At 50.3% G+C, this 23,575-nt stretch overlaps 1 protein-coding gene across 2 annotated transcripts in view; it reads right to left on the bottom strand.

Moving 5' to 3' along the window:
• VIPR2 (vasoactive intestinal peptide receptor 2) overlaps nucleotides 1–19,953 on the bottom strand; it is a 69,756-nt gene extending 49,803 nt beyond the window's left edge. For both annotated transcript variants that reach the window (XM_027051155.2, XM_027051156.2), the window contains exons 1-2: nucleotides 19,758–19,953; nucleotides 17,344–17,443 (exon numbers count right to left, since the gene is read on the bottom strand). In XM_027051155.2, the coding sequence (XP_026906956.1) occupies nucleotides 17,344–17,443; nucleotides 19,758–19,820 (163 nt within the window). In that variant the 5' untranslated portion in view covers nucleotides 19,821–19,953. The remainder of the gene's footprint in view (nucleotides 1–17,343; nucleotides 17,444–19,757) is intronic.
• Nucleotides 19,954–23,575: the final 3,622 nt, after the last annotated feature.

Raw genomic sequence — 23,575 nt, 5'->3', positions numbered from 1 at the left:
TGGCGCAGTCGGTTAAGCGTCCGACTTCAGCCAGGTCACGATCTCGCGGTCCGGGAGTTCGAGCCCCGCGTCAGGCTCTGGGCTGATGGCTCAGAGCCTGGAGCCTGTTTCCGATTCTGTGTCTCCCTCTCTCTCTGCCCCTCCCCCGTTCATGCTCTGTCTCTCTCTGTCCCAAAAATAAATAAACGTTAAAAAAAAAAGATAAATAAGCTTTAATAAAGAAAAAATAAAACACAAAAGTGTATGTCTATTACTTACACTTGGAACATATAGCCAAAGCCTTTCCTTTGAGCATGGGCCTGCCTACTGGGCTTTGCAGAGTCTCTCCTGAGTACACATACTCTGAAGTCTGTCTAGGATTCCCACTTTGAAAGTCTGGACATGGGCCGACAGACTCCTTCCAGACTAGATTTCCAAAGCTGACCCCAGCTGTCATTCTCACCTCCAACTCTACCACTGTTCGGCACCTTGCTTTTCCTAGTCTTCCCAGAGCGCACACGCTAGTTTTCTCAGAGACAAGTGCTTCTGTGGCTCTCCATCAGCTTGCATGCTATTTCATGGAGCAGTAGGGTGAGTGACAGCTTTAGGGGGCACTTGTATGTTGCAAAGTGTCCCAGAGGCTGCAGGGGGGTGACAGGTGGGCAGGGAGAGCCCTCGCCAGGAGCCTGGCCAAGTTGCCTGGGGCGAACCTGCCAATTTCAAGGGAAGAGCAAGTACAGGTGCCCAACGTAAACTGCACTCTAGACTCAGCAGCTTGGAAAAACTGACCCTCCACGTGTGCGGCCTGCAGACTTTTCTTAAACCTCATAGCATTGTCAATGGGGTACACACAGGACATTGGTGAACAGTGTTCAGGAAAGGCTGCTGTTAGAACATGTTCACGTGGATGTGCTGGAAACACGGGCACAGCGAACCGAACTCTAAGGAGGCACCTGTAGCTCAATCTTCTTGAGATCATCTCGTCAGAGGGCAGAGTCTCACCAGGTGGGGAGGAATCTGCCATGATTAAGAGGAAACTAATCCTTCTACCAAATTTTCTAAAATATTTCCAGGCAAGTCATAACTCTCACAGATGACGGTGCCTGTGTTGCTTTGACTTCTGGATTTTTTTCTCATTATCTCAATGACATAAACACCAACGAATTTTCAGGGAAAGCACAATGTGAGTCTCACTCCTGTCATGTCACACTTTCTGCAGGAAGGAGGCCTGTGAGGCTGTGCTTCGTCCACACAGCTGTGACCCACCCACTGCAGAGAAGTCCCTTCGCACCTGCACATGTGCACAGAGGGATGCCTGTCAGTGCTCCTGCAGCAAACATCAGGATTTATGTTTCAGACGAGGCTGTGACCACGGCCACACACACGGATACTGCCCTCTCTGTGTGAGGTTCCTGGGGCACTGTGGGCGGCAGCCATGTCCTGACCCATCTACCTTTCGACCATGAGAGAATCCTGTCCCTTACAAATACCAACTCCCAGAGAGAGAAGCTTAGGAAACCCTGGTGGGCCCGGCTCTTAGAGATGGACTGTGAGGTTCCCACATTCACAGAGTGATGGAGGCCCATTTTCCAGCATGCACCAGGAAGCAGTGAGTAGTGACGGGGGTGGGGTGGGGGGTACTCAGTGGCTGCAGCCCTGCCTGTGGAGGAGAGGCTGGGAGACCTGCATTGGGAGGCTTTGTCCTCTGAGTCTCCGGGCTCTAGACAGAGTGAGGGGTGGGCCGCAGGAACAGGTGAGTGGGGAGAGGAGAGAAAGAGAAAACTGTTTCTGGCTGCGCACTGGTTGGCAGTATGCCTCCCTCCACATTTAAGAGTAAACATTACCAATAACTTCCGGCATTCAAAAACTCAATGTAAATTTAAAGTCACGAGCAGCAAAGCTTCTTCCGGAATCAGACATTGCAGGGAAGCTTGGGAGGCCTGCCCAAAGTGGGCACAACGGCTGCTGACCAAGGAGCCTTTCTTCTTCCCTGTTAACCGGGCATTCACCAGGTGGGAGCCCTGTGCCTCTCCAGGGCAGTTTCTGCAGAAACAGTTTCTGCAGTTTCTCCAGGGCAGACTTCTCTGCCATCCCCACTGCCAGAATCCTGAGCAAAGTCCCAGAAGAGGAATTTCAGTGGGTTGGCTGTGGAGGCATACTCTGCTAGGAACCATTTTACTGGCTTCCAGAAGCTGTATAAGAAACGCTGTCAGCCAAGTCCATCTGCGTGAACACGCAAAAGAAACGGTTTTGATGCAGTGAGACAGAGACGGGTCCTCTGTCCTGGTCCCTGTCTCTGTCGTGCGGGTGGCTTGAGAGTTCATGTGCATGAGAAGATGGGGGCGGGGGGGAGACACTGAAAAGTAGTTAATAACAGAGGCAGGAGGGGCAAAGGGGAAAGGCCTCCGTCTGGGATCCTCAGCCCGCAGTGGAAACACAGCATCAAATCCAAGGGCTTTCATGACAGATGCTGAGTTTTCATTTACTTTTTAGTTTTTAAACCTTGCTCAAGAAAGACTAGAAAAACAGCACATCTGGTTCTGACCACGAGCACGTGCTTAACTTTTCTAAACCTCAGTTTCCCCCTCTGCAAAGTGGAAGTGGTCCCCGACAGCGCCCCGGGCAGAAAATTTAGAGGCTACGAGGCAAGAGGGTGCTCACCAGGCAGGGACAGCGCCTCACGCGCTCCTAAGGGTGCTGAAGTGCCCGCCCCTCCTCTGCACCTCCACAAACCCAGGAGTTGGGCCCGACAACCAGCCCCTCAGATGTGGCCACTAAGAGAAACAGACGGGGCCACAGTGTTACTAGTGATGGTGGCAGAGCTGACCGAGAGAACACCTCCTGTGGGCGAGACGCTGCCCTCAACACTCTGGACTCGTGAACTCATTGTGTCACCAAAACCCCAAAAGGCCACTGGTGTATATGGCACAGAGGAAGAGGCAGGCACAAGAGCCTGAACCCCTGGCCCACACAGCCTCTGTGTGTTAGGGACTTAAGCAGGGTGGGGTGTCGACAGCCAGGGGGCCCAGTCTTGGGGGCAGCAGCCCATGAGGCAGTCCCTGGAAGTGCCAGGCAGGCGGCTCTGCCCGGGGGTGTGGGGCCTCTGCAGGGCCTGCCCCGGGGGGCCGCTCCCCTGCAGCCCCTGTGGCCTGTATTTTGGTCTGGGGTGACTCAGGCCAGATTAATCACTGGACATCTCTGAATAGGAAAAAGCACTTTAAAAACAAATGTCACCTCTCACTCCATTTGTCATTGCCCTCATCGGTCCCTCAAAATAAGTACCAATGCTTAGCCAGGGACAAAAAGAAAGTAGGAAACGTGACTGTTCAGAGGGTCAGTGGGACAATCATTCTAAAAGACGCAAAATTTTGTTATGGGGAAGAGACTCACAGCTCATCTGGGAAACACTGCTGTGCGGTGGGGAGGTCCTACCTCAAGAGGCTGCGAGACTGTCTCAGGTCATGAGACCCACTGGGAACACATCCAAGCCCTCATCAAATCCCACTGCCCCAGCATCTGTCCACTGAGAACTTCTCAGTACTTTAGGTCACAGTAAAAGCACCTCATTGAAATATGTCTTTAAAATTCTACGTATTTTTCCAGGTGTGCATTCTACACCCACTGGAAGCATGTTTCCACGACAGATGAGCCCACGAAAGAGGAGAAGGGAGACACTGTGCCCACGTTCCTCTCCTAACAGTCTAGCGTGCAGCATGCAGGGAAACTCAAAATTCTCATGTTTGTTAAACCGTGCGCTGATATGCCTATGCCAGACCTGATCTGAGAGGGTGCCGTCCCTTCGTGCCTGCCCAGTGGGAAATGCAGGCTGTGCCCCTCGAGTTTCTGATGACTGTGGGCTGAGGCACAGTCTGGTTTCCTGATCAGATATGGGCAGCCAGTGGCCTGTGGTGTGGCAGGGGCAGCGACGGCTGGGCAGGCAAGGGGCAGATGTGCCCAGTGTGTCTGGAAGGCTGAGAGCCTCTCGTGGTGGAAACCTCCACCCCCTCCTTCCTTGTGCAGTCGGACAGGGCTTCTGTCTCTCAGCCACAGCCCCTGGTCCCTGCAGGCCGGCTCCTGGGCAGAGGACAAGGACGAATTCAGGGATGAGGCAGTGGCCTGTGCCCTCATGGGGACTCATCCCATAAGCCCTGAAAACGCCTCCAAAGCAGCTACTCCCTTTTGCTTTCAGTGGGCTCACTCATTGTTACTGACTGAAGACAGAGCCCCGCTTTGCACTCTGTTCCTGTAGGACAAGGATGAACCAGACAAAAGCTGAGACAAGAGCCCCACAGCACATGCGGCCTCACCATGCGGCCTGCCACCAGGAATGCCTGGACCGTGTGAACTGTGTTCTCAGTCCCTCCCATCCGAATGAGAACTGGAGGAGTCCCGACAGGCATGGCTTGGCAGCCACCTAGGAGCTTTCCACAGATCCTCTGAGCTCTAAAATTCTTATGTAATGGTCTCTTCCTTTTGGTCATCAAAGTCATTGATCTGTTTCCCATTTCCATGCCTATTATCAATTTAAAGAACTGAAAGTTCAATAGAATGACTCACCAATTTAGTTGGAAGAAACCTTTTGTACACAGTGCTTTGTCTGTGAACACAGCCATTTGTTCTGACCTGAATCCCCGGACAAGCCGACTGCTGCCCAGCCCCTGCCTGCTGGCCCCACAGAGCTGGCCCCAGGGCCGTGCTGCACCAGGCTCACTGAGGGGACACGAGCTTTTCCTTTCCTGCTAGGTGCTCACGAACAGGTGAACACACACACAAGTCTCCGAGAGCCCCAGAGCCAGGAAGACTCTGTGACCAGCATTCTCCCCTCACTCTAGACGCCACATACTGGTGGGCACCCAGGATTCAAAGGACCAGATGTAGCCCCAACGGGCAGCTCTGGACCCTCTAATTTCTCCCAGTGGCGGTCAGCACATCATCAAGTAACCCTCCCACCTCGGGGCCTCAGGTCACTGTAAGATTTGTCCCATGTCCTGCAGTCAAAACTGGGCTATTTGTAATTTCTGCTCTCAGACCTAATTCTGCTTCTGGAGTCTTCAGTGGGCAGAAATGGCAACAACTTAACACTCTCCTCCCTACCCAGCTTTGACTTTCTGCTCAGCGACCACCCCCATACACACAGAGACCACTTTCCGACACTCAAGGCAGGGCTTCCCAGGAGCCTGAGCTGAGCACACAGCACAGGAAGGACCCCAGGGTCTCTGTGGCCTGAGCTCAGGGTGCATGAGGGAGAGACACAGCACTGCCAGAAGCAGAGAACACTTCGTGCTGGGCTTGTCTCAGCATTTGCTGTAAACAAGCCTCCCCAGTGTGGCTGACAAAGTCCAAAGGAAGCTGCCTGGAGATGCCCAGCAGGTCCAGATTCCCAGCCCTGTGGACAGTGGACAGAATCACCGGCAAACCTGCCACTGGGTCTAGAGGCTCCAAAACACACTTCCTACTCCTAAATTTTCCCACCAGTCCTTCCCTCGGTTTCTGGTTTCCTCCTTGTATATATCTTTGCATGTTGCCAGTTCGGGGGCCAATTACAAATATCCTGTTATGCTAAGTCCTGTAGAACCCTAGTTAATCTGAGCCCGAAAAGTGATGATCAAATCTTACTAGATGAGGGATTCCTTCTTTCTGTTGTTCTAAGGATGCATATTTACATCGTTTGTTCTTAAACTATTTACCAGTAAGATACGGCAAGATACATCCATGCATTTGCTAAGCTGGGTATGGTGCTAAATGCTGCTTTAAAAACACTGCAATCATGGGGCGCCTGGGTGGCTCAGTCGGTTAGGTGTCCGACTTTGGCTCGGGTCATGATCTCACGGTTCACGGGTTCAAGTCCTGCGTTGGGCTCTATGCTGACGGCTGGAGCCTGGAGCCTGCTTCGGATTCTGTGTCTCCTCTCTCTCTGCCCCTCCCCTGCTCATGCTCTGTCTCTTTCAAAAGTGAATAAACATTAAAAAATGTTTTTACAATGTTGCAATCAGGAATGATGAAAATAATGCTTACTGGCAGCACAGTAGAAAGGGGCCTTTTGAGGGGACGTAGCCAATGCAGTAACTCTTCAGGACTAATGAATGTGCTCTGGACATTCACAGACCATCAGTGTAGGTGAAAGACAAGCACACGCCAGAAGCGTGTTCCCGGAAGGGTCTGGAAGACAAGTTGATAGAACAAGCTTGGGGCATGGTGACAACCTAGCTGTCTGTTGTCCGTGGAGGCAGAAACGAAACAACACACTGTCCAACCAACAGCCTGCACTTTCTTCGTGATGTAACAGGCTTGTAGCTGACATGAGCCACGCCCTCTTATCATCTGCAGTAACAAGTATTCATTTCTTCAACCCGTGTTTAGTGAGCAGCTACTATGTTCCCAAGGCTGCACTATCACGAGTTACCTCTGCCAGGAGGGCCTTGACCAAGATACAGCAGGAGAATACACCACAGAGACATCACCTGGGGACTGGTGCTTCATCATTCCTGGGGCTTGTGCAGGAGTCCACAAAGCAGGTCCCTAAGCCTTAGGTCCCTAAAAGAAACAGCTAAGCAGGCCTGGATGAGGCCCTGGGGCCATACTGCTTCCGTAGGTCACTTGTGAGACACCTCGATTTTACACATTAGAAAACCCAGGTCCCACAGCCGACCTGGACTCCAGAGACATTTAAGGTGCTACAAGGAATATTTTACAGGGAAGGTATTTTTCAGACAATGCCAGGATACCCCAATATTCTGTTTAATTAGGGTGCCGAATGAAGTAATGCCCTTCTCAGTAGCCTGGAGGTGAACTACAACTAAGGTCTGGAAATACCATTTGCTACGACGTTGCCGCTGGATGGCACTTTGATAATAGATCGCTTTGAAACTTTGCATCTGGAAGCAGGAAAGTTTTATTTTGGGGTTGGTGGTGCAGGTGGATTCCATTAGTGAGAGTCATATTCTGGGACTCAAACTCACATTAAACCAAGACTCAAAACCCAGAATTAACCAAGGCCGTTAACCAAACAAAAGGATTTTTCAAAAAAGAGATCAAGTTTGAACTCACGTGTTTTAAAAATATGCCAAATTTGGGGCGCCTGGGTGGCTCAGGTGGTTAAGTGTCTGACTTTATCTCAGGTCATGATCTCACGGTTCATGGGTTCAAGCCCCGCATCAGGCTCTGTGTTGACAGTTCAGAGCCTGGAGCCTGCCTCAGATTCTGTGTCTCCCTCTCTCTCTCTCTGCCCCTCCTCAGCTCATGCTCTGTCTCTCTCTCTCTCCCTCCCTCAAAAATAAATTAAAAAAAAAATTTTTTTTTTAAAAATTTAAAAATATGCCAAATCCAATAAGTCTCAAACATCAGAATGTCCTCCAAGTTGAGCCTGAGTGAATCTGATGCCTGTGGGTGGGACCCGCCAGTCAGCACCGCTGTCCAGGGATGGGCCGCCAACACCTCAAAGGCCAGGGCAGCACCCACACCCTCCTCAGGCCGCCTTCAGAAGCCTGTGTAAGGCCCTAAAATGGTGTCGGTTTAGGGAAACTGATGCGTGTGCTAAATCGTGTCAACCAGCTTGTGCCTTTCACTCACTGAAGTGTTTGCTGTTATCGCCGTTTACAAGCAGCCTCTGTTTCCTTAAATGTCAAAAATTCTCCAAAGCCTTGCTCCCAATGTCTTCGACAAGTCGGGACCATGTGAACTCCAGGCGGGGCAGGGCACTGCTCTGCTGAGAGGCTAATATGCTGGGCCTCCTGCCATGTTATTCCCAGGATAATCCTCCACAGATTTATGATCGGGACTTGGGTGACTTCCCAGGATCCTTCCAGGACATAGATCTAACAGTGTTATGAGGAGCGTGACAAATCGTCCTCACACACAGCACAGCAGGCGCACAGCGGAGTGTGACCCTGGGTGTGAGAACCAGCCCAAGCACAGACACGCCCGGCCCTGCTCCTCCAAGCCAAGGGTGCCTCCAGCTCCCTCTGGGACCGGCTGCTGTGGGAAGTACAGCTGTTAAGAGGGCCAGTACGACACAGCCGCCAGGGTCCCCACGAGTGTCTGCCAGCCAGTGCCCCGGGTCCAGGTCTGGTGACCTCCTCAGCCCCATCCCCCCGGGGGTGTGGGGGCCCCTGATACCTCACCCTGTCCTCCCTGCCCGCCTCTTCCTTCAGCTCTGCCCTTGAGCTCGTGTCTGCACGCAAGGCCTTCTGCCAAACACAGTCCCACCCGCTCAGCAGCCCTCTGCCTCTGCCTTTCTCTTCGGCTCCCACGTGGACTCAGTGGTCCCCATCCCAAGGCACCTCTTCCTCGGCCCTCAGCTCTGTCTCCGGCTCCTTTTGCACTTCTGGAGGGCAGCTGACTCACACCGTCCAGCCCTCAGGGCCTCCCCGGTCGCCATCTCTCTGCAGTTGGGCTGATGGCTGCACCATCTGTGGCAACGGCTCTTCCCCTCCTACCCTACAGCAGACACCTTCATGTCCCGCCTGGGATGTTACTCACTTAGCAGGCTGCTCCGCTCCCAGGGCCACCCTAACGACTCCTCTCAGAAGCGTCTGCCCCAAGAGCCTACCTGAGGTGCAGCTCACTTTCCAGAATCCCACTGTAGGCTCTTTATTCTCAGCAATCCAGGCTGGGGGTCAACTCCGTTTTCCTTTCCCTGTTCCTAGCCCTTCCCCGGGCTGACGCCCTGCACTCCCAACACGTGCCTCTCCCTTTCACTGTTGGTCCAAGCCCTGGAGCTTGAGAACACAGCCAGCACCCAGCCCCCCAGTGGAAACACTCCCTCCTCTGAACTCCTGAGGAACAGGCAGATGGGCTTGCGTGGATCTTTTAGTGTCTTAGGGTACTGAGCCCAGGGGCTCACAGGACAGAGCCGAAGTGCTGGGGAAGGGGCAGTAGGAAGGACGTGCTGCCCTTGTCATTGGGGCTACGTGGGCAGGGCCCCACCAGGCATCCTGGCTGCACCCCCACTGCCCTCCCAAACAGGCCTCTGTCCTCTCTCCGCAGGAAAGGAGGGAGCTGTGAAGAAGTCACAGATTTAAAAAGCTGTGTTAATATCTCCCTGGGATAGGAGGGAGGGAGTCTTCGGAAGTAGCTCTTGGGCTGCCAGAGCACTGCTGACTGAGTCACAGTAAGCATGCCATCCCAGGGGGGTGCAGACGTCTGGGAATGCTCTGGGCCATGGATCTGTCATCCCGGACTTCCCGGTCTCCACCTGCAGAAAGACCACAGCAGCCGGTGACAGGCCTATGTCCACACAGAAGAGCAGAGGACTGAGGGACCCCACCAGGGGTGTGATGAGGAAACTAAGGCCAAAGGCACAAGGTACCAATCAAGGTCCTGTCCCGAAACTTCAAAACCATCACTGTAGGCCAGAGAAAAGGAAATGCTGATTTAACAAATGATGGAATCCCTTATGCAAAGAGGTAGCTTCAGCTGAACATGCTGACAGTTAAAGCGAGCACTCAAGAGACTTAGGCACAGTCTCGGCTAATAGATCGTGTAGTGTCAAAGGAATCTCCTGTCTCTTTGAAGCAGACACTAAAGAGGAAGGAAAATCCTTTTCTAAAGCATGTTCTCGCTAAGATACCAAACATGGCTTTGTAAAAACAGCATTTGACTAGGAGGCCAGGGACCTGGGCTCTGTCTGCCACCAACTTTGGACGAGACTCTCCGAATGTTCTTTCGCATTTCTATACTTCGACGCGCCTTGATCCAGATCAGGATGGAGGGCTGCCCTGACATCTGCCGTGTGCACATTTTTCTATCACTGTCAGTTTCTGGTTCCAAGTAAACTGATGTTATTGTATGCTTACATTCTCTGGTTTCCCTTCAGAAATCCTACTGCCTTTTGACTCAAAGCCCTGTTATCCCTGCTCACCCCATGCCGCTGGGAACGTGATTTGGGGTTCCCAGAGGGGGTGATCATGTTCCATCCAATTTTGCTTCATGCCTTCCTTCCTGGTATACACTCAATAAAAACATGCTGAAAAAATTAATGAAAGACAGACTCAGCCAATGTGTCGGCAAATGACAAGACAGCCTCATTTTCACTCATGCCATGATACAAGGCAGCCGCTCAAAACCAGAGGCTTGGCCACAGGGCATTTCAAAGCAGCTCCCCAGAATTGGTGCTTGACCCAGAAAACCCTACAAAGCCTTGCAACTGAACACCTTCAAATCTCCAAGTCCTTGTCAGGAAGGGCTGCCCAACAATCAAAACCGTGCAGGAGAAAATCCACCAAGGATCTGAGGGGGTCATGCCATAGTGATACTCGTTACCTTCCATCCTCCAATGGCAGCACTGGCCCCGTGCCAGGACAGCCAGCGCCAGGCAGAAACCGTGGCTCTGTCCGACGTGTGTGCACAGAGCACAGGTGCGGGGGCGCTGGGGGCCTCCACAGGGCTCTCATGCCAGGGCAAAAGACCCCAGAGACAGCAGGCTGCAGAAACTCCCGCCTGTACACACCGCACGTGATGGGTGCGCAAACGGGAAACAACAGAACGTCAGTCGAATCAGAACTTGTGCTGCCAGGGTCATCTGGAGGAGAAACCCAGCTTTACAGCCCAATTCCCACCAACCAGAAGAGCAGGAGAACATGCCACTGGTCCTGTGAGAATCTGGGGGAAGGAAGAAATTTGGGCTTAGAGGGGAACACACGAAGCAAAGAGGCAGAAGCAGTGAAGGCCATTGTTGAGCCGCTGAGCTGAGCCTTGGGGTCACCAGCACCAAGGGACTTGGGCCGGTCTTAGACGGGAGGACAGGAGAAGTGACCCTGGTCTCAATCAGTGAGCCCACTTCGAAGTCCCTTCCTGGGATTTAACCTCAGGCTATAGGCTTCTTCTTCCAAATAAGATCAGCGATCACCGTGGCTTCTAGGTGTGCAGGTATCTCACTTACGAGAAACCGATTTCTTGTTTACGATTCCTGTTGTGAGTCGAAACATAAACATTTAATTCAAGGTAGAATCTTTCTCGGTGAGATTTTTTTCCGGTGAAAAGTAAACTTAGAGTCATTACTTTCAGAAAATTCAAAAAATGATTATTGATTATTTATATAACCAAGGCTACTAGCTGATTCCAAGGAGTTTAGAATTATGAGAAATCTAGTCAAGAAAAAAAAAAGACCCAGTTCAATGGGAAAAAACAGATCAGGCTATCTAATCTATCGGCCCAAAGAGATATTTGGACTAGAACAAGAGCCCACCATGTCAGTGGGGAGGGGAGGGGGAAGAAGCGGGCCTCTAGCACCACACTGACATCAGAAGGGCAGCTGCATTCTCCTTGGCCGTGCCGTGAACTTCCAGAATGCCTCCCTTCAGACCCACATGAATAGAAGACGGTGGGTACTCTGTTTACGCATCTGCTCGCGTGTCTGTAACGACCAGGGATAGAAAGCCACGAATATGGAGCTTGCTCTTCAAGGGCTCGTGCTCTGCAGGGAGAAAGACAGCCACAAAGCAGATGAAGCATGTGACAGCAGGGCTCTCTGTGCACGGGCCACGCTGGCCAGAAACAGGTGCCTCGGACAGGTGGGGATCCAGGAAGAGTCTGCAGAAGAGACAGCTTCCTCACTTGATTTTCTGAAAGGGTTTAGTTCCCTTTGTGATAAAAAGGTGCAAGGAAGAGATGAGACGTAAAATGGGATGTAATCACTTACATTTTCTGTGACAAAACCATCACAGAAATAAGAAAGCTGTTAACAAGTTATTCAGTCACATGAGGAGAATGTTTCAATTTCATGATCAGTGGCTTGAAGTCCACCGTCAAACGCTGGTGAAGTATTTTATTCACATGAACAAATGCAGGCATTAGAGCACAGCTTGTAAGCTCCCTAAAAGCCCAGGAGCCTGGGACAGACGGATGAATAGTATGTTAGAACACTATGCATCTCTTAATAGAATATTTAAATACACAGCCGTGACCAAATACATTCCTGAAGTTGAAAACAAAAAGAAAGACCGAGCACAGACCGGAGTGTATGGGTACGTGGTGCCTGGCTTACGTCTGTACAAAAGGGAAACGGGGACACATTACACACTGTGTGCGCACGGTCTTTAGGAGGTAAGGGAGGGGTGCTGGAGGTTTGGAGTGGGGAACATTAGCCATGAGACACGTTTTTGAATGGTATTTTTTCATGTGCATATATCACTTAATTTTTAATGTGAAAATTTTCATTAATTTGTTCAGCAAATCTTATTCAGTATCTTTTTAAATGCCAAGTACTGTGTAAGACCTTGGGCCGTGATGGGGACGAAATGCCCTCTCCCCCTTGAGGACAGTGTGGGGGGACAGCGAGCCGTGGTCACAACAGTCATGCTGTGGAGAAGAAGAAGGACATTCAAGCCTACTGAGAAGCCGCTGTCCTGGGACAAGCGCTGACAGTTTTGTCCCAACTGTCTTTTTGAGAATGTCTGTGAAACAGGTTTGACGGACAGGCACAGTGCCTCCCTCTGGGCTGACCCCAGTAAATGCGAGAGCATCTTTCTCTGGAGCAAAGGCTGGGCGGGAGGGCCAGCAGCCTCCCGTGACACTGAGGGCTCCTCAGCTGTGACACAAACCGCCCGCGGGCACCGCGTCAGTCCTGTGGGATCTGGGGGAAGGGAGTATGTGAACATGACACCCCAGCTGCCTGTTTGCTGGGAGCGATCAAGTCTGTCTCTGACCCAGGGTCCCAGGCCTGCTGTCTTTGACCCAGGGTCCCAGGCCCGCAGGCATCTGTGAAACCGTGGCGGCCCAACTGGTTAGCTTGCAAGTATGGGGACTCCAAACCCCTCACAGCTCTTGACACATCGATCAAAATTAACGTAGTAAGCACCCTTTGTTTAAAAAAGTCAGAGAAAAGTAAGTCTTCTAGTGGAGCGCTTCCCATGGCCCTGGTCCTAAGCTAACATTTGCCATCACGGCCATTTCAGCCCGGCACCTTCATGGCCCAGCTCAGGGGGTGGAGCTGCCAGGAAAACCCAGGTGCCACCTCTGCTCCTCTCAGACACAGTCCACACCCCTCCAGGTCTAGGCAGGAATAATACAAAGTCCCACAGAAGCTCCTGTCCGATCTGTGCACAGGCAAAGCCTGCAGGAGCGGACTCATGCCCTCCCCATGCAGGTCAGCCCGGGCCACCGCTAGGGAGCACTGCCGGATTTTAGCTGTATTTTTAGGCACCTGTGGCCTCGGAAGGCCTCATACGTCTATCAGGAGCATTAAGTTAGTCTTGTCGATGAATTAATATTAAGTGGCAAAGCTCTAAATACTTCCTAAGCTTTTCTTCCTTATAAAGTGAACCCTTTAAAGGGGTTTAGAATTAAAATTGTTTATTTTCTCTGGATTTATGTGTTTGTGTTTGTTTTAGATTCAGCATGTAATAAAAAGAATTCCTTGTCAGATTTATACGAATTACCTTACTATAACTGAAAGCTGGTTTTCTTTGTTTCTGTTTTCACACCAATTTCTGAATCCGACAAATTTAAAAGTAGATACTACGGACCCTTAATGTCTCCTCTCACTTTTACTTTTGCCGAAAGTGAGCAAACGTACGCTTTCATCCGATCAGAATGCCTTCGCTCTGCTCCTGGCTTACCTCATGTACAGTGTCTTTATTCTGGTGACTTATTACTATCTATAACCCTGGCATTTGAGGTCTGCATATTTCAAAAAGTAAGAAAAAAAGGAATTTAGAACACAGATTGTCTCTCTTTACAGAAGCTGACAGGTGGCCAGGCCTAAAGGACTGTCACAATGCCACCTGTCTCCTGAAGGGCAGCTGGCCTGTTAGCGGGCTCTTCCTGCAGACCCAAAGGTGAAATGGGTCACACGCAGATATTTTTGCTATAGAGCTAATAGTAATAATAAAAATTTTCAATTTAAGAAAACGTCTAAGGACTCACACTTTGTCATTACAAGAAAACCGAGGGACGTTTTTCTCCACCACTCCACACAAGGAAGATGTGTGACGGCCTCTATCTAAAACTACCATGTTCTCTTTGCTCCAGCTGATGTCAAGGTGAACTTAGTGATTTTCAAAGACTCTGCCCTTACTTAGATACTGCCATCCAGCCATCTGGTGTGGGTCACAGACAGATCACCTCTGAGACCCTGAAGACCAAGGCAGGAAGGGCGTGTGAAGGAGACCCTAATGAATGTTGGAAACGTCCTGACCCGTCTTCGTACCGTCACATGCAAGAATCTGACAGCTTTCAGGCAGTGTCTGTCTGCCCCAGAGGGGGTTTGCTTGTCTCCTGCCAAACTTTTTAAAAGAACTAGTTGCAAACTCTTAAGAAATTGGAATATTTTATGTATAAGTTTGCATTTCCGTGTTCTCTGAACACGGGAACTGGGCAGGCTGGCACCTGCATTTCCTCACGGTAACAACTGAGGGTCGTAAGGAGGAGCTGCCATCCACAGTTCCCAACATCCCCACCGTCCCATGTTGCCCCTGCCCTGCCACACGGCCGCCAGCTCTCTCTTAGGCCAACACTTGAGACTCATGAAGGGCTGGCCAGGGACTAGGGGTCAGACCCGTGCCTTTGGAACAGAGTAAAACTAAAAGGACATTGTTTTGAACTAATGAATTCCACACTCCATCTATGTGAGACAACTAGGGATAAAGAATCTTTCATATATTAAAAAAACCCTGATTGTGGATCGTAACATCCTATTTCATAATGGCAGAAAACCTAACTTCCCTGAACTAGTCTCGTTTCCCGCCACACAGCACCCATGAGGTGAGTCACTGGCACAAACTTACAGATGCCCCTTCTGTCCTGCTTTGTCCGTTATCCAGCCGGCCCCTGGCCAACCGTGACGGGATTCCTCAGAAGGGAAGTCATGAGCCATATTCTAGTTTTTAAATGTTAAGTGTTCCTTGCTGCCCACTGAAACAGTGCCAGTTTTCTATTTGTTAACAAAATGTTCTTGATGAATGTGGGAAATCAAGAGTGACAAACAAGCCACACTAAGCATTCTAGGAGCTTTTCCCTAAAACATCAGTTGTGAGAGAAGCAAGGGGAGGGAAGTAGACCCCAGATGCACGCGAGGGACAGGTGTGTTGTCTGCAAACAATCTATCAACAGTCATGAAATCGAGTGCAACCTGTGGGCATGTGCCAGCCACGTCAAGGCAATCTTCCCTCCCGCATTTCGGGAGTGTCTGTGCGTATCCACAGCGGATGGCAGAGGGCCTGGGGAGTCTGCAGGAATTGGACGTGTTCGGCCCCATGGAGCCTGTGAATGAATGCCCTTTGAAGAGTGGAAGAACTCACATGAAGAAGCAGGTCTGTTCATGCTCCAGGAGAAAAACTAACGCCAGTGAGTGAACGCCATTTGTGGGCAGCCTCAGAACACGTCAACAACTTGACTGTGCAATAATGGCGTGAGGGGGTAAAGTTCCCACTCTCCAGGAGTCTGTGGACAGCCCGGGGTCACCTACCGAGGATGCAGCAGACAGCATTCCATCCCCCTTCATGCAGGAGGCAGTGTGGACGGAGCTGCAGGGCCCTGGGTCCACTGGCCACTCACCAGACAATTCTTAAGTCTGTCTCTTTTCAGCATTTATTTGTCTTAAATCTCTTAATTTTCACCACAGGGAACAGACCTCAGTGGCCATGACGACTGTTTCATCTTGAGGTTCTGGCTGGCCGAACCAGTGTCTCCTCTGTCCTCACACCTGGCTCGTGGTCAGCATAGAGTTCTGCACAGGAGTGACGCCTGGTCCACATTTGCTGTGGGGCTGAGCTGCTTCATTCGCCTTTCTCTGGTCAGAGCTCTACCAGACCATTTGGAAGATGTGGCCTCAGGACCATGTGCGCATTACCAAAATCACAGATCTTTAAGGCTGGAGGAGTCCTGGGGTCACAGACCTCCTTTTTCAGCCAAGCAAGCGGATGCTCCAGAAGGGACCAGAAAGAGCACAGGATGTCTATGTTAGTAGAGGTCTGGTGCCATACTGTCCAGCATGGGAGCCGCTGGCCGTGGTGAGTACCTGAAAGGTGGCGGGTCCAAACTGTAGAGCAAAATAAATGCTGGCGTTCTAAGACTTGGTATACAAAAAATGTAGATTTCTCATCAATATTTTCTATTGATTACAAGTTGAAATGATAATGATTTGGATGTATTTGGATATACAGGCTGGGTTTCTAAGACTTAGTATACGAAAAATGTAAAATTTCTCATCAGTATTTTATATTGATTACTAGTTAAAATGATAATGACTTGGATACAAGTATTAGGATAAAGTATATTAAAATTAATCTCACATTTTTAAAACTTATTTTAATGTGGCAACTAGAATATTAAAAATTCCCTATGTGGTTCATATTCTATTTCTTCTGGGCAGTGCTGGTCTAGAACAAAGCCCGTGTCTGTAACTCTGGTCTGAAGTCCCTCTGCAGGACACTAAACTATTTGAACACATAACATAGTCTTACTTTGATTTTAATTTGAAAATGGACAGAGAAAAAGAAAGTTGAAGGACAAAAGGTTTTTGCTACTGTTATAATTTGGGTGTTGTCACAGCACCTTTCTGAGTTTATAGACCTGGAGTGTGTCTAACTGGAATGTATGTGGTCCCAGCATGTGTCCTTTGACCTGGAGAAAATAAAAGGAGCAAATTCACGGTATTCACAATAGGGGATAGACACAATAGCGTCTTTGGGAAAACACAAGTCTCATTTTCTTGTTTGATTTCTGACATTTCCACAATTCTTTTTTTTAAAATATATTTGGTGGGTTGTTTTTTTTTTTTACTGTTTATTTATTTATTTATTTTGAGAGAGAGAGAGAGAGAGAGAGAGTCAGTGTGTGTGTGTGTGTGTGTGTGTGTGTGTGTGTAGGGGAGAGGCAAAGAGACAGAGAGACAGAGAATCCCAAGCAGACTCCCCACTCAGCATTCACCAAGGAGCACAACACAGGACTTGATTCCATGAACCATGACATCATGAACTGAGCCAAAATCAAGAGTCGGATGCTTAACTGATAGAGCCACCCATGCGCTCCTCCACCATTCTTAATTTGACAAAAAGAATCTGTGATGTGACTACAGTTTTTAAAGGAAAGAAATCAGATACTCATTCCGTAGAAATGGGAGTTGCTTTTGCAAAGCATAACAATGCCCATGAAATTATTTCAGTAACTGTTGCTATTATGTTAAACGATGGATACCGTTACTATTAAGGATTACGGCTTTCTTTCAAAAGGTTTATTGTGTGAAGGATTCCGCCGCCCCTAATATTCATAGGAGTTTTACCAGCATTCATTAGAAAACAGTGGAAACAGACCTTTTCGTGAAGACGCAGGTGACCTTAAAACCTCAATGTTTAGAGTGAGGCATCACCTATCTGCCCGTCAGGTTATCTAGCTAGGACCATCACACTCACCCCGTGACTACCTTACCTTTGTATTTTTCTGTTTGAGTTCTTAGAAGCTCTGCACATTTTGTCTCTTCCTCCTGTATTTCCAGATGAAATCGACATTCTGGGTGAACACTGTTCACCTGGTCAAGGTTTAAAAAAATGGAAGTGACTAAAAATTCCACCAGAAGAGGAAAGTCAAACAACAGTTCTACAAAATAAAATAAAACACCCTTCGGTTCCAAAGTGCTCCCCAAATAACACTCATTTAAAAGCAGTCACCTTCATATTTCTGGCATGGTTATGAAAACACATTCACTTTGTGAAGGAATTCTAAAACAAACATAAAATCTAATAAAATATTTTTTTTTACTGAGCAGGAAAACAGCTTACTAACATCATACACTGTATGGTGTTGGTACTAATCTGGCAGTAATAAAGCTCTTTGAGGGGCGCCTGGGTGGCGCAGTCGGTTAAGCGTCCCACTTCAGCCAGGTCACGATCTCGCGGTCCGTGAGTTCGAGCCCCGCGTCAGGCTCTGGGCTGATGGCTCAGAGCCTGGAGCCTGTTTCCGATTCTGTGTCTCCCTCTCTCTCTGCCCCTCCCCTGTTCATGCTCTGTCTCTCTCTGTCCCAAAAATAAATAAACGTTGAAAAAAAAAAAAAAAGCTCTTTGATCCTAATCATCTTTCAGTATTGGAGCCCTCCATTTCGTGGTCCTTGATTTAATTAAAGGATGTACATATCTCCTCACAGACCATTCTCAATGCCCACACGCTAGCCCAGACGCCTACACGCCTCACCTAAGGACCACAGCCTCTGCATCTCAACAGAGCTCTATCAGGATAACGTTATTCGTAGAGACTGCAGGTCACATCTGAAACTTTGGAATTGGTGCGAAGGAGATTTTCAGGACGATCAGAGGGGTAAGCAGGGAGACGAAGCATGGGAAGGGCTGCGTCACTGTGGTTGCCACCAAACAAGAGGTGGTTGATTTCCCCTCCCAACGGGTCGCAGGAACCAAAGGTGTAGTTAATATTGCCCATTCACGGTGAAAAGACAAAACGACACATTTCAGCCTTAGAAGAAAATATTCTCTGATTTGCTTTCATGAAAATCCAATGTTCTCTGTTTTTATTCCCCCACCCCAAGTGCTCACACAGCAGGCTGCATACCCCCTCCCGTGTCTGACCAAAATTTTATTTTTACTCTAAGAGAGTCATGCTCTGGGTAGTATACTATGGCCATCTATACTTAATTATCCTAACTATCAAAGAGGTCAGCTAGAACTCTAACCAGAAATCCAGTTTCTGAACAGAATTAAGAGGAAAACGTTGATACTTTCGCCACATCTACCCTCATTTTAAAAAAGACACCAAGCGCCTCCCTGCAGCCCATTTCCGGACAACCACCAAACTGTAGAAACTCCTGGTTTCAGACAGATTGTACCTTCCTATCTGAACAAGTCAATGGTTTACATTTCAGAATTAGGAAAGTTATGTTGACTTAAAACATGTTTGTCAAGGTATAAAAAGACACTGTGGTTCCTGACATTCTTGGAACATGCAGAGCAAGGACTTACTTTGGGGCATCTTAGAAATGAAAGCTGCATCAGCCAGAATAACTCCTGGTACTTCTAACTCGCTGGTTCTTTCAAAGCATTAAAATCACTAACAAAGGTCTTGTCCAACCGCCTTCCTCTGAGGGAGGAGAGGCCTGCTAAGCCTTAGCACCAGACAGGGGAGTTAGTAGGTTCTCTGCCCCCTAAGCAGAGCGATCACCACCTTCCTACATAGCCCCGCCCTCGGCCTCACCTCCTCAGGAGGGGCTGGGGCTCGGTGGGGCCGGGACCGGCTGCAATACGCACTCAACCGGCCACAACGGCCTCGCTCTACGGGGGAAGCAAGACACAAGGCTGACAATTTTGTTTAAAAGGTCTTCAAATGACAGGAATGTCCCACTAATACAGTCATTTAACAAACTGCTCGGCAGGGCATCATTTCCTGCTGTGCTCTCGTAGCGACGAAAAGGGTATTTTTCCGAGAGGAAACTTTCTGTAGCTACAGCGTGTCCCTCGGTGACACCCCGGAGCAACTACGGGAGGTGGGGGACTCCTCACTTCCCTCCGGCGGGGGAAGCCCGTGCAGGTGGCCGCAGCCCGGTCCCCTGACCCCGCTCGGGGCGCCCCGCGCCTCGGGAAGACGCGGCCGAAGCAGCTCCGCCGGGACCAGCGCCCTGGAGGAAGCTGGGTCCCGCGCCCCGCGAACCCGGGGCTACAGACGCATCTCCCTGAGCCGCGGGGAAGGGTCCGCAGCTGCCCCAGACCCGGGGCGGGGCGCGCGCGGGCGGGCGGAGGTCTCCGGGCCAGCTCCCACCCCCCACCCTCCACCTCCTGAACGCGGGAGGGCAGCGCAGCCGGGGAGCCAGGGCGCGGACGAGGGTCGCGGGGCGCACTCACCGGGGCGAGCAGCCAGCCGCAGCAGGTCAGCAACGCGGGCGGCAGCAGCGCGGGCGCCCTCATCCCCGCGCCCCCGACGCCCGCATGGGCCGAGCCGCGGGCGCGCACCCCCGGCTCCCGCGGTCCGAGCGCCGCGCGCCCTGCAGCTGCCGTGGGGCGGCCGCCTGCTTCCCCGCCGGCCCCGGCTGCTCCCCGCGCCCCGCGGCTCCGCCCCCCGCGCCCGCGGCCCCGCCCCGCGCCCCCTCCTCCCGCTCACCGCCCCACCCCCTGCCCCCGCTCGCGCCTTCAGCCGCTGGGAAAGCGGAGAGGAGATGGCGGCGGGGGGCCGGACGCTCGCAGTGCCCGCCCGACCCCAAGTGGAGAGGTCAGGGGAAGAGCCACTGGGGAGTGACCCCCTTTGGGAACAGGCTCCAGGTGTGAACCGAGATGGGTTTGCGCCCACTTGTGTCCTCCTTGTTAAATAATAAGCGAAAAGACGCCCAGGAAAGTGTCCAGAAACCCAGTTAGGGTGCGTGTGCTACCTTCGAAGCCGGGGGAGGGGGCTAGGGGTGGGGGTGGGTTGGGGCAACTGGAAATTAAGAGGAAAATCAGAGTGCGTTTGGGTTTGGGCAGATTTCCCCCTGGTGGCAGGTCCTGCCTGCGTCCAGCGGTGAAAGCCAGAGGGGCCGGCAGGTGCAGAGGCCTGAGACAGAAATGAGCACTTCCTGAAGCATCGCGTCGGCTTTTAACTTCCCAATGGATTATTTTAGCATTACAGCTAGTTGCTGGGTAGCTAGCAATGAAGAATGAAACAGATAATTTTGTTGTGGTTTTGACTTTTCCTTTGAAAATAATTTCAAACTTACACAGAGGTTAGAATAAGAAAAGTTCAAAGAACACCCTTTAAAAAATTATTTTGGGGGCACCTGGGTGCTCAGTCAGTTGAGCATCAGACTTCGGCTCAGGTCACGATCTGATGGTTCGTGGGTTTGAGCCCCAAGTCGGGCTCTGTGCTGACAGCTCGGAGCCTGGAGCGTGCTTCAGATTCTGTGTCTCCCTGTCTCTCGCCCTTCCCCTGCTCATGCTGTGTCTCTCTGTGTCTCTCAATAATAAATAAACGTTAAAATTTTTTTAAAAATTATTTTTAATGGTTATTTTTGAGAGAGAGGGAGAGACAGAGTGCGAGCAGGGGAGGGGCAGAGAGAGAGGGAGACACAGAATCCCAAGCAGGCTCCAGGCCCTGAGCTGTCATCATTTATTTAGATTCAGCTATTAAAGTTTTACCTCATTAGCTTTTTATCATTTGTGTCCTCTGACCACTCCTCCCCCTCCCTGCATGTATCCATTAATACCTATCAGCCATCTGTCTATCGTCTATCTGTCTGTCTGTCTATCATCTGTCCTGCTGGGAACAGTAGGAGAGGCCAAGATCTGGATGCTCTATGTGTGCAGTTTGGGGTCTAGAAGCTTATTGATCCTGGGTCCAGTTTGACAAACATTTCTTTTACTCAGTATTCAACCCTGAGCAAGGCAATGAACTTTGAGCTATATGTCCATTTGTAAATGAGCATAAGAGTATCTGCCTTCCACCTCAGAGTGTGGCTGTAAGAACCAAGATCATTAATGCATGCATATATGTTTTGTTGTTGAGGGCCTACACTCTAAACATTACTACATCGGGTTCAGGGCAAGACACAAGGTGTCTTCCCATGTCTGAGTTCATCTGACGTGAAGGAAGCGGGATGACAATGAGATACAGGCTAATGGGAGAAGGAGGAGTTGGCTTCTTGTGGGAGGGGCTTGGAGGAGTGGACACTTAGGTGTGACCGTTCAGAGGAATGGTTACAGGTGGGAGGCCAAGACTGGAGAGTGGAAAGCATCTCAGATAAAGACCTTGGGCAGAAGCACAAGGAACAATGAAGGTGCTGCCAGCATCGGAGAAATCATGAAGTGTGGCCAATTTGGGAGGCTTGAGAACCTGACAGATAATCAACCCAATGGGGAGCAAAATCCATACTGTATGAGAGCCACAATTATACACCCTGCAGATGGCACGCACAGCCAACTGTTCTTTAGTTCTGACTGTTCTTACCTTGTTCAGAATTCCCCCTGATGGTGGGATGGGTGGTGCTGTTCCTTTTGGATAAATGTGCACTCTCCCAGGAATTTTCCCACTTTCCTTGAAGAAGGGCCTATGTGTTCTCAGAGCTAGGAGAGGAGTTACTATGTGGGGGCCTGATGCGGTGCAGCATTGGCCTAGTTTTCTGGGCCTCTGGCACTGGACTTACTGACCGTGTTGTGCTGATGCCTTGCAGAAGTGTTGGTGCCTATCCTGGGCTCTGGTCACAAGGGCCCTACCTCTGCCTCCTGCTCCCCCAGGTCTTCTGACCACACCTGCCCTTGGCACCTGTACTTGCCAGTGGAGAGGGCACCCAGGAGGGGGTGGGAACTGTAGAACACATTTCAGCTGCCCTCCCCACCTGCTGCCTGGACACCTCTTCTGCCAGCACTCCTTTGCCCACACAGCACACATTTTCTGGCACTGTTTCGCCTGTGGCTCCCCTGGGTTTTCCAGGCTCAGCTCTGAGTGGAGAGAACCAAATCTTTCATGGTGGAAGCTTGAGCAGATTACAAGCCCAGAAACCTATTGATTCAGTGAGGGGAAGCCTCAGATCTTCCTGGTCAGAAGGGAGTGAAATCGCTCACAACGAAATACCAAAAGAGGAAAGTAAGCTTTGAATACACATGACTCTGTAGTCCTTCTGGTTCCTCTGCCGAGATGAGTAATTCTGGGCACCATATCTGCTTGGGTAGAGGTCATTCCCACACCCCCCCAAGGCCATTGTTAACTTGTACCTATGAGGAAATTCGCCATTTGCTGTATCCCAATTTGTGTGACTTTTAAAAGCCTGGATGCTAGATTTCAAGAAAACATGTACTTCCTCTTGCCCCCTAAAAAAGGCCTGGGGTGTTGGAGAACACTTTTAGTCATTTGCCCGCTCACAACTGTGTGTCTAGGGGGATCAGAAGGTGGTCACAGGCATGCCCTTCTGGGCCTAGACCCTGGCCTTGCACCCCATGGGTCTCCTGTGGTTTCCAGTTCCTATAGGCACCGAGCAGCCTGGCTCCTTATGCTCTATGTACCTCAGGGTACCCTGGGGCACAGAGCCGATGCTCAGTGCATTGTGCCACATAAGATTGCATTATTTTCCCAAGCTGTGGAGTAGAATTCCTGACATGTGTGTGGCCTAGTTCTCAAGATGATGACAAAGATAAAAATCAAATATGAGCCATGCAGAGCCTATGCAAACATTTTTAAAAGTATATGGATGTGAAGTGCTGCCTTGGGGATGTGTCCCCCTTGGCCCCACTCCTGGCTCTGGCCGCCTGGATGGACAGATACAACCCAGGCTTCAGCCCCAGGCTAGGTCAGTGGCATCTGGGCTGCAAGTCTGCCCGTGCCATTTCCGGCCCTTCCTATGTTCAGCCAAAGCTGACCTATCCAGTGAGGTGGGTTCATTTAGAGTAAATTCCCTTTATGCCTGCAGCCTTGTGAGACCCTGGCAGCCCTAGGTCCTTTTCTGGTGAGGATCTCTTTTCCAGATAGTAAAGTCCCGGTGCTGTGGGATAACAACTCTCAACTGCTTAATTTAAAAAGGTCTCTCTTCTAGCAGTCCCTATCAAAATAACACCAACATTCTTCACAGAGCTAGAAAAAACAATTCTAAAATTTGTATGGAACCAGAAAAGACCCTGAATAGCCAAAGTAATGCTGATAAAGAAAACCAAAGCTGGAGGCATCACAATTCTGGACTTCAAGCTGTATTACAAAGGTGTAA

This window comes from Acinonyx jubatus, chromosome A2 (genome assembly GCF_027475565.1).
Source record: "Acinonyx jubatus isolate Ajub_Pintada_27869175 chromosome A2, VMU_Ajub_asm_v1.0, whole genome shotgun sequence".
In the NCBI taxonomy this organism is placed as follows: Eukaryota; Metazoa; Chordata; class Mammalia; order Carnivora; family Felidae; genus Acinonyx; species Acinonyx jubatus.
This window is presented reverse-complemented; position numbering and strand designations above follow the sequence as displayed.